The following is a 9601-nucleotide window of genomic DNA, read 5'->3' as shown; positions in this document are numbered from 1 at the left end:
AATTCCATGACTCTGATTCTTTCCTCACGCTGCACAGGTGTGCCTGCACTGATGCACAAAGATATGCTTTCCTTTCTCCCTTATACAACAGAAATACTGAATTGGCATGGCACGTGGGCCCTGCTGTGAGCACCACTGTGTGTGAGGTGATAGAGGACAGCAGTCCATCCCCTCAATACCCTGGGGGTTGTCACATCTGCAGCGTGCCGGAGACTGCCAAGGTGTGATGCAGGGCTTTGGGGAAATTCAGGCAGGCTGCAGATATTTGCAGTGGCAAATAGTTTCTCTGGTTTAGGACAGGAGAGTTGGACAAGGTGCTCCTGCTAGTTGTTGGCTGCCCCGCTGTTTTGTCTGCTGCATCAGCCAAGGAGGCAGCCCGCAGATGTAGTGGGGCCCCTCTTCCATCTGGAGCTATGCTGGAAGCTCAGCTAACCAGGACGGGAGATGCATCATTCATCTGTGCTTTGGGAAAGCACAAATTCTGCCTTGGAGCCAAAAGAGTGGGGCACATAAAGCCATCATTGCTCCACTGCCATGGGCTGGAAGGGAAGAGCAGGGAGAGGGGGGTCTTCTGTCTCTCTGTCCCCTAGCTTTGGGTGGGCCTCATGTGTCCTCTGCACAGCTGGGCTCAGTGCTGGGGGTTGGAGCAGCCTGGAGAGATTGTGCATGCACATGGCTGTGTGCTGGGCTGACATCTGGCGACTGTGCACACTCAGGAAGGATTACTCAGCGCTCCCAGCCTGACTCAGCCATGCTTTTCCTGTCTTGCTCTGCTCTTTAAAGCTACAGAGCATTCTAGCAAAACCTAGCTCTTTCCCCCAGGCTACTTACTGCTTATTTTGCTATTGAGTAAAATACGTTTATTGGGATGTCCGAGTCTTTGAAGCAAGTGTGAGAAAGCCTTTAACATCCCTTGGCCCTTACAGAGAGGCCAGTCCTGCCCAAAGATATCAATGCCATTTTTGCCACTGGACTTGCTCTGAAATGAGCACCTTCCACTGGCATCACGTGCTTGCAGCACAGTTCTCACTTCTTTCAGTGAGCCCTATTTGGACATGGGAAGCTGGAACACACTGAGCCTATAGTTTTGTTGGGGGGAAGAAGGAAAGATATGAAACTGAATGATATTATTTGTCCCATGACTGTGAAATAATCTGAAAAACTATACTCCCCCAACCATATTCCTCCTTTCATCCATGTTAAACAGCTTCATTTCTTCCTAAGGACTCTCGAGCTGCATTTAGGCCAATGCTTTTGCCCCATCTGCCCACTCCCCAAAAGCTGTGTGCTTGGATGCACTTAAATATATGTCCAAAATGTCCTCCTCCTTACTTTTCCTGCAGGGCAGAGGTACGTGGAGAGGTGAGACTCAGGAGAAGGGAGTGGGTATCCCATTGTGTCATTGCCAGTGTAGGCAGGGCACTTCTTCCTCGGGAAGAACTCCAACTTTCTCATAGAGTCACAGAATCACAGAATCATTAAGGTTGGAAAGGACCTCTAAGATCACCTGGTCCCACCACCAGCCCATCCCAACCATGCCCATAACCATGCCCTCAGTGCCACATCCACACGGCTCTGGAACACCTCCAGGGATGGTGACTGCACCACCTCCCTGGGCAGCCTGTGCCACTGCAGCACCGCTCTTTCTGAGAAGACATTTTTCCTAATATCCAACCTGAACCTCCCTTAGTGCAACTTGAGGCCATTACCTCTCATCCTATCACCTATTTGTGCTCTGAGGTGTCCTCCAGTGTACCATCTTCTGCATCTGGGCCTTTGCCTTCTTCTGAGATGGTCACAGGAAAAAAAGTCACAAGAGCCAAGGCACAGCTCAGTCCTCTGTGAGCAATCCCATGGGAGCAGGGAAGCACGCCATCCCCCAGGCCTGGTTTGTGCCTGACTTGGTTGGGGTTACTGGAGGCGGAGAGGCTGTGAGGCCAGGTTCCTCACTCCAGAAAAACTCGGAAACCTTGCAGTGAGATGGAGGGAGAACTGAAAGCAGGCTGTCATCAATTTTGCAGTCGCTGGGCTGGAGCTTTTCTGGCTTCATCCAGTGCTCTGCAGTGAGGGCTTGCATTGCTTCCTCTCTGCTTCTGCTGTGCTTTCACTGATCAGTGGCTGCACAGTGCCGGAGGGGATGGTGTTGTGTGGGACTGCTGCTGAGTTTGCCTGGGGGATTTGTAGGAAGATAAATCAAGCAGCCTGAGGCTGATATTTGTGATAGTGATGGGCTTAAATACCTCTATCTGCCTGTCTGAGTCTTTGAGAAAATGTTTAAGTCATGGGATAGGTTAGAGAAATGGTTACCAGCAACAGAAGACACTGTGGAGTCACTGCTTCCATCAGGGGAAGGGAAATGTGGGAGATTGAAAGGGACAGACTTTTTAGCAGGATTTGCTAGAATAGGACAAGGGGAAATGATTTCAAACTGAAAGAGGGGAGATTTAGTTTGAATATAATACAGAAGTTTTTTCTAATATAGGTAGTGAAGCTCTGGAGCAGGTCACCCAGAGAGGTGATGGATGCTCCATCCCTGGAGACACCCAAGGTCAGTCTGGAGGGGCTCTGAGCACCCTGATGTAACTGTAGGTATCCCTGTTAATTGCAAGAGAGTTGGACTAAATGATCTTTTAAAGGTCCCTTCCAACTTAAATGATTCTATCATTCTAAGATTTTCCTCTTTATGGGTCTAACAGCTTGTCTTGACCATAGATTTCACAGTCAGAACCCTCTGGTTACACCGTCTGCACCAGAGTACAAAGCTCTCCTGCCTTCTGGAAGTACTGCTCCTCATTTGGCTCTGGTGCACTGCTTCTCAGCAGCTTGGCCAGTTCGAGGAGGAACCGCCTGATCACAGCCAGTCTTGGCCAGATGGACGACCAAAACCATGACACAGCAGAATTCAGCCTGGCTGGGAGGGGGGCTGACTCAGCAACCAGATCTTGCTGCGTGATAGAGAGGGGAAAACCCCACACAGCTGCAATACCCACGTACAGCTACTTGTGGAAGGAAAGAGTCACTGCTGGATTCCGCAGGACGTGCTGTGTGCTAACTCGTGTTTACCAAAAGGAGGCTGCCCTGGCAGAACAGATTGTGCTCGCTGCCCTCAGCTCAGAACAACCCGAACCCAGATCAAAGATACAGGTGGTGCACAGCGGGTGGGAGCACCAAGATCCACGGGGTCCTTCCTGTGGGGCTGTGATGGTGGCACCTCTGGGGGACAGATGCTGCAGCTCTGCACAGACCCCATGCAGTGGCCTCAGAGACGGATGTGGTGGGGGATGGACGTGCGTGCTGTATTCTCGGGGTGACAGAAACAGGAAGCGGTGATTACAATACGCATTGTTCCAGATGCATGGATAAGGGCTTCCCCTGGGGCTTGGTGCTGGTGGGGACAGACCCTTCGATCTGCTGGGGCTGGGGTCTGCAAGCCACAGGGAAGTGTGGATGGGAGCAAGGCAGCTATCAAATGCAAACCCTAAATAGCCCTACGTGAAGCAAAGTGCACCCTGATTGAGACATGGGCATGCTGCGAGTGGCTGCATTTGAGAACTCGCACGTAGGCACTGAGCTGGACTTTGTACCACAACTCAGTGGAGGAGAGGAGGCAGACTGGAAACCAAGTTCTGCAGAGAGTGAAACCCCACTGTACCCCACTGCTTCCAACAGCCCACTACGTGGCTCCCAACTGGAGTACAGGAGATGCACTTCCCATGCAGTGCTGAGGGGCTAGGGTTTATTTCTGGAGATTTCTCCGGTCATCCTGAGGAATGGGAGCAGGGCCAGGAACAACAGCTGCAACCTCAGCACAGCCTGTGGAAGCCGCCCTCCTGATAAACAGTCTCACGTGGTTCCTCTCTGCCGTGACTCAGCAACTAAGAGCCCCTCTGCCGCAGCCCAGAAACATTGCTCAGCAAAACCCAGTGACCTGGCGTGACCCTGACTCAGCAGAATGGCTTCTCGGGGAAAGAGTGACTCAGCATCTGTAGGAGCTCCCACCCCGCGGGCTGTGAGGTTTGAGGGTCTGACCCAGGACGCAGGAGATGCTGGAGCCCTGGTCCCAGGACTGGGACAGATCCTGCTCCTTATGGGGGAAACTGGGGCACAGACAGGGTGTGGGATGAGTGCCTGCTTCACTGTCGGAACACACAGAGACATGGTGAGTGTGAAGGAGCTTTTTATTTCAGAGCTGGCACACAGAGTATGCTGAACTGAAGGGGCTGATCCAAGGCATAGCCCTTTTACCCCTTCCCCTCCCTTTTTCTTCATTCATTGCAAAAAAAAAAAATCACTCCAGGGCAGGTAGGTGAGACTGTTTCCCAACCTTGATGCCGCTTGCAGGGGCTTTCATTTGAAAGCAGAAGACGAATGAGGAGAAATAGGCCCTGATCTGGTTTGCCAGGTGAGAAGGCAGCTGGCACATAACTACAGAGCAGGGACATTTGAGTCCCAGCTTCCTCCAAAGCCCTGCATTTTGGGGTAGGGTTTGGTCTCAGAGAGCCCCATATGCTGTGATCAGTGCGACAGAGCAGGAATATCCCCTTTTTGGGAAAAAGCAGGCATCTCTCATGACTTCTCCCATTGGGAAGCTGGTCCCTCTGTGTGGCAGAACATCCTTGCCTTCATGCCCAAACAGTGTTTGGAATGGCAAGCCCTCAGGGCTGTGCCCACAGCTCTTAAGCTAAATAATCATAGAATCAAAGAATATCCCTAGTTGGAAAGGACTCATAAGGATCATCAAGTCCAACTTCTGGCTCCACACAGGATTGCCTAAAAATCAAACCAGGTGCTTGATGCACCTCAGGACACTGTTGGCCCTTCTGGGTGCTGGGGCCAAGGGCAAATCCTGCCCATCTCCCCTGCTTCCAGCCCCATGGCCTCTTCCAACCCCACTAACAGAGGGAAGTGACCTCAGCCCATGCAGGCCAAGTCAGCTGCAGCTCCAGGCATTCCTGCTCACAAGGTTTTGCAAGGAGATGGCACAAAGCAAATGGGAAGTTTTCTTCCTGAAAATCCACACTCCTAAATCCCTGCTTCCTTGCTCAGGTTTTGCTGTCGCTGCTATGCACCTCCTCTTGGTCACCTCCATTTCCTTGCTCCTGAGCACTTTGGCACCTACTTTTCTCCCTGCATTTTTTGCACATTTGCCTGTCTCCCCTTCCCTTCCCTTCCCTTCCCTTCCCTTCCCTTCCCTTCCCTTCCCTTCCCTTCCCTTCCCTTCCCTTCCCTTCCCTTCCCTTCCCTTCCCTTCCCTTCCCTTCCCTTCCCTTCCCTTCCCTTCCCTTCCCTTCCCTTCCCTTCCCTTCCCTTCCCTTCCCTTCCCTTCCCTTCCCTTCCCTTCCCTTCCCTTCCCTTCCCTTCCCTTCCCTTCCCTTCCCTTCCCTTCCCTTCCCTCTTGAACAGAAATGGAAGAGGCTTTATTCTCAATTGGGAAGGAAGAGGGAATCTTGCTGTCCCAAATAAGCTTTGAGGAAGTTTTGGCACTGTAGAGCAAGATGTGGAGTAGAGAACAGCCTTCCCAGTGAACCAGCAAGGGGTACTGTGCTGATGCGTGAGATGCTGTGGGAAATCAGAAGACCAATTTGTTTACTGTTTTTTAAAAATAAATTTCATATACTATTTGGTTTTTGTGTTTTTTGTTTGTTTGTTTGCCTTGAGGAACACTGATGTGTCAAGAACTGCACAACGCAAACATCATGGAAATTCTCGTGAGCTTTTAATGTGTGCTTAACTTTTAGAGATAAGGAGCAAATCTGACCCAACGCAGGGAGGTTCTGGCTTTTTTCAGCTTACATAAAAACAAGCACTCCGGAAATGTAAAAGGTCTATGTGGGTCACGCTCTTGTTCCGAGGGTGACTTTTAATGGATGCTTCAACCTATGTGTGCACGCAGCGCTCATGCGCACGCTCCGGAGCGGTCACCGTGTGAGGCTGTGCCAGGCTAAAGGCGGCGTAATTCCTAGAATAAGGCACAGCTTTGGTTGGTTGGGCGTCCTGCGTAGCGCAGCCAGCTCTAAGCGGGTCACTGCAAAGTGAGAGGGCTTCCTCCGCAGCTTGCAGAACTCAGGCAGCCAGCGTGTGAGGCACTACAGCCATCTGCTGGGAGAAATTAGCAAGCAGCCTTGTGGGTTGGTTTTTTTGTTGTTTTTTGTGTGTGTGTGGTTTTTTTTTTTTTTTTTTTTCTTATCCAATGGAATCATGGGACCATAGAATCATTAAGGGTGGAGAAGACCGCTAAGATCACCCAGTCCAACCATGAGCCCATCCCCACCATGCCCACTGACCATGTCCTTCACTGCCACATCCATACAGTTCTGGAACACCCCCAGGGATGCGACTCCACCACTTACAAGGGTTTTCCAAGCTCCCACCCAGTTTGACACCAGGTGATGGCACAGGGACAGCTGTAGATACCATACAGCCCTTTCAGAGCATCTGTTTCTTGCATGTCTTTGAGTGATTTATGGATTGAGATGTGCATTTGGGTCTGGTCACAAGGCAGAAGGGGGATGGGGAGGAGGTAGCTCACTCTCTTGCTATTTTGGGATGGATTGGAGCCACCTCTCCAGGAACCAGCACCTGCCTTGACTCACAGCACCCTCAGCCCCATGCCATGGCTCCTCTCAGCACCACTGTGTCCTCACTTGGAGAGCAAATGTGGCCACATGGCTGCATTCCTCTTCTCCCTTCCCCATGCCGGCACAGAGAACACACGCGTTCCTTCAGCGGAGGTTCAAGAGTTTGCTCCTTTAATGTGCAATAAAAAAGGCAACTCTCCCACATTCAGCAGGAAATCCCATGAGCAGGAGCCCCAGGCTCGGCACCCATCTCCCCAGCTGCCATACAGGATCAGGCACTGTGTGTGGTTTGCTCAGAAGGGGTTTCTCCCCTAAGTGCAAGTCGCTCCTGGCTGCTGCAGGGCAGCTTTGCTGTTGCGAGATGACTGATGTCTCGCTTCCCCTCTTGCGCTCACCAGCTTGAACAAGCTCTCCCAGCAACAGCATGCTCCCACCAGTGTAACAGTGCCTATGAGGGCCTCCTGTTTTAGGGAACACAGCTCTCTGCCACAGCACACAGGGAGTCAACAGCTGTTAGCTGGATCCGAGGCTAAGAGATCCTCCCTGCATCACAGCGGGATGTGGTGGAAGGCATCAGCGGAAGCAAAATAGAGGCAGGGTCGTATTGGGGAAAGAAGGAAGGAAAGGATGGTAACAGGGGAATTAAATTAACTGCAAAGAGTTTGCTGAAGGCACATCCTAACCCACAGCAGACAGCCCCTTCAGCCTGCAGGCTGTGTACCATTTGCAGCTCAAGGCTTGCTTGCTGCCAGGGGCTTTGGTAACTGGCTGGCATGCAAAGGAAACAAGGGATGTGGGTAAGATTCCAGATAAACTGACGGGTAGGAAAGGAAGAGAAGGGGTTGTGAGTGAGGTGCTGCATACCACAAGCACTTGTGCAAGAAAAACTAGAGCAATAGGGCTCCACTGCCATTAGTGTTTTTCCTCCTCCACCTGTAACATATCGTACCACCTTTGCTTTCCAGGCTAACAGTGGCAGGCAGAGGGCTGGAGGCCCACTCTAGAGAGGGAGCTAGGAAAGAGGCAGGCAGGCATGATTTCAGCAGCAGGCTGCAGGCTCTCCTCTTTCTTGGGCAAGATCTCTGATTGACTCACTGGAGAGGAGGATGGGGAGTTTCTGCTTTACCCACTCCATACCAAAAAAAAACGCCCACTGAACTCCCATGTTCTCTAGCAGCTTTGAAAACCTTCTTCACAAGCCTATTGTGTGACACAGAATGTCCCTGAACACAACAATGATTATCTGAAATATGAAAGCAGCTTTAAAATAAAAACAACTCAAAAAGAAAACAGGAAGAGAGTGGAGGAAGGGGATAGAGTCCTTCCCCTGCTGGCCCCGGATTGGAGGCGAGCAAAACAGCACACACAGCCTCTTGCTCCACAGCACACCAGTCAGTCGTGCTCACAAGGCAAACATAGCATCATCTTCTTTTGCTTGCTTCTGATGACGGCTGGCAGCAGCAGGGGAGACAGACGTCCCTGCTGAAGAGCTGGACAAAGTGGGCAGTCGGTCTGCAACTTTTGCTCGTTCTTCCAGAAACTTGTCAAACTCTGGGCCAAAAGCAGAGTGGAGCATTAACAAGGAGGGGGGTTTGTGGAAAAGCCAAAGTGCTGCCAGCTGGAAAAGCCGTTTGCGGGTGACTCTTACCTTCACTGGTGACACCTTTTCCATCCTCTGACTCTCCCTGGAGAAGGAGAAGGGCATGATTAGAGGCTTTTATATTGATACGGTAGCCCAGATCCTGTGTCCTCAGCTTTTCCTGACCTGGTCCTTCCAAGCAGCCTGTGCCACACACACAGCAGTGCCAGCGCTGTTGTACACTGCCCAAGATCCAACCTCACAGGCAACTCTGACAGCACCACTGCTTACAGATAAGCAGCCCTTCACTTACCACGTCAGTAGACAGCCACTTTTCTATGTCTTCCATGAAATTTGCCTGGGGAACTGGCACCTGGGACAGAGGAAAGAAAGGCTGAGAGAATGTTCTTGAAACCCGCTTTGCAAAAGGAAAGCCCAACCCAAAATCTAACCCTCTTGCCCCATCATTCAGTCAGTTCAAGCCCTTCAAAATCCCACCACTGCCATTGCAAAGCTTTCCCAGCTGCCAACGGTTCACCTCCTTCCTCTGCCCCATTCACACCCAGGCATGCATAATTTCCAGGATACATGACATTAAAAGCATCTGGGGTTTGGCAATTGACTTTGGGGTATTAACACAAGATGAGACTTTGGTAAGGACCCACAAGATGGAAGTTGTCTGCTTGTGTGAGGAAGCCAGTGAACAGGAGATGTGCTTTACTCCACATCACCTCCCTTCCACAAAGCAGTGACAGTCTGATGTCAAAGTCTGTGGTGCTTAAGATAACAAATGTTTGATGCCATACGGAGGGAGAAGGGCCAAGAATTGATGCCCTGGTAGGATCATGGAGCAAGGCAGCATTTGACATCACACCAAACTACAGACACAAATCAATCAAAGATAAAGTCCTCTACAACTGAATCATAATTAAAATTCAAGTAAGAAGAAGACTTAGCACAGAATATTTTACATCTCTGGCCAATTTAAGAAGCAGAGACACCTTTTTAATGGACAGAGATATCCTTGACAGAAACCAAGACCAATTCAAACCCCCAGATTCTTTTCTCCAGTCATGAGCTTTTGAACAAAGCTGAGCAGCTAGAAGCTTCACAAGCAGAAGCGCCAGAGGCTATGTTATTTCTTAGAGGAACTTATTTCTTAGTTTCCTCATATGAATAACTCCCTCACCCTCAGAAAATGGCAAGATCAAGAGAAAAAGCAACCCTTTCTCACCAAGGACAGGCAGACTTTCTCAAACCAGGTAGCAAGTTCAGACAGTTACCCCAGTGGGCAGATGTATGAGTGGGGATGGAAGAGGATGTGTAAAATTAGGGAAGTTTCAAAGTGAAGTGGCTTTGTCTACCCAGAAATGAACTCTGGGTAGTGCATTCAAGCTGACAGGAGAATTGTGGGGAAACTTCCCCACAGACATTAGTCTAGGCG

At 50.6% G+C, this 9601-nt stretch overlaps 2 protein-coding genes across 4 annotated transcripts in view; both read right to left on the bottom strand.

The window, feature by feature from the left end:
- RASD2 (RASD family member 2) overlaps positions 1-9601 on the bottom strand; it is a 100674-nt gene that overhangs the window by 76076 nt on the left and 14997 nt on the right. The gene's annotated exons all lie outside the window — the stretch shown is intronic.
- TOM1 (target of myb1 membrane trafficking protein) overlaps positions 6728-9601 on the bottom strand; it is a 156549-nt gene continuing 153675 nt past the window's right edge. For all 3 annotated transcript variants that reach the window (XM_052668247.1, XM_052668245.1, XM_052668246.1), the window contains 3 exons: positions 8471-8530; positions 8227-8263; positions 6728-8129 (listed from right to left, as the gene is read on the bottom strand). In XM_052668247.1, the coding sequence (XP_052524207.1) occupies positions 7981-8129; positions 8227-8263; positions 8471-8530 (246 nt within the window). In that variant the 3' untranslated portion in view covers positions 6728-7980. The remainder of the gene's footprint in view (positions 8130-8226; positions 8264-8470; positions 8531-9601) is intronic.

Source organism: Tympanuchus pallidicinctus, unplaced genomic scaffold (genome assembly GCF_026119805.1).
Source record: "Tympanuchus pallidicinctus isolate F22 unplaced genomic scaffold, pur_lepc_1.0 scaffold8, whole genome shotgun sequence".
NCBI classification, from domain to species: Eukaryota; Metazoa; Chordata; class Aves; order Galliformes; family Phasianidae; genus Tympanuchus; species Tympanuchus pallidicinctus.
The sequence above is the reverse complement of the archived record's forward strand: the minus strand, read 5'-3'. Positions and strand labels throughout refer to the sequence as shown.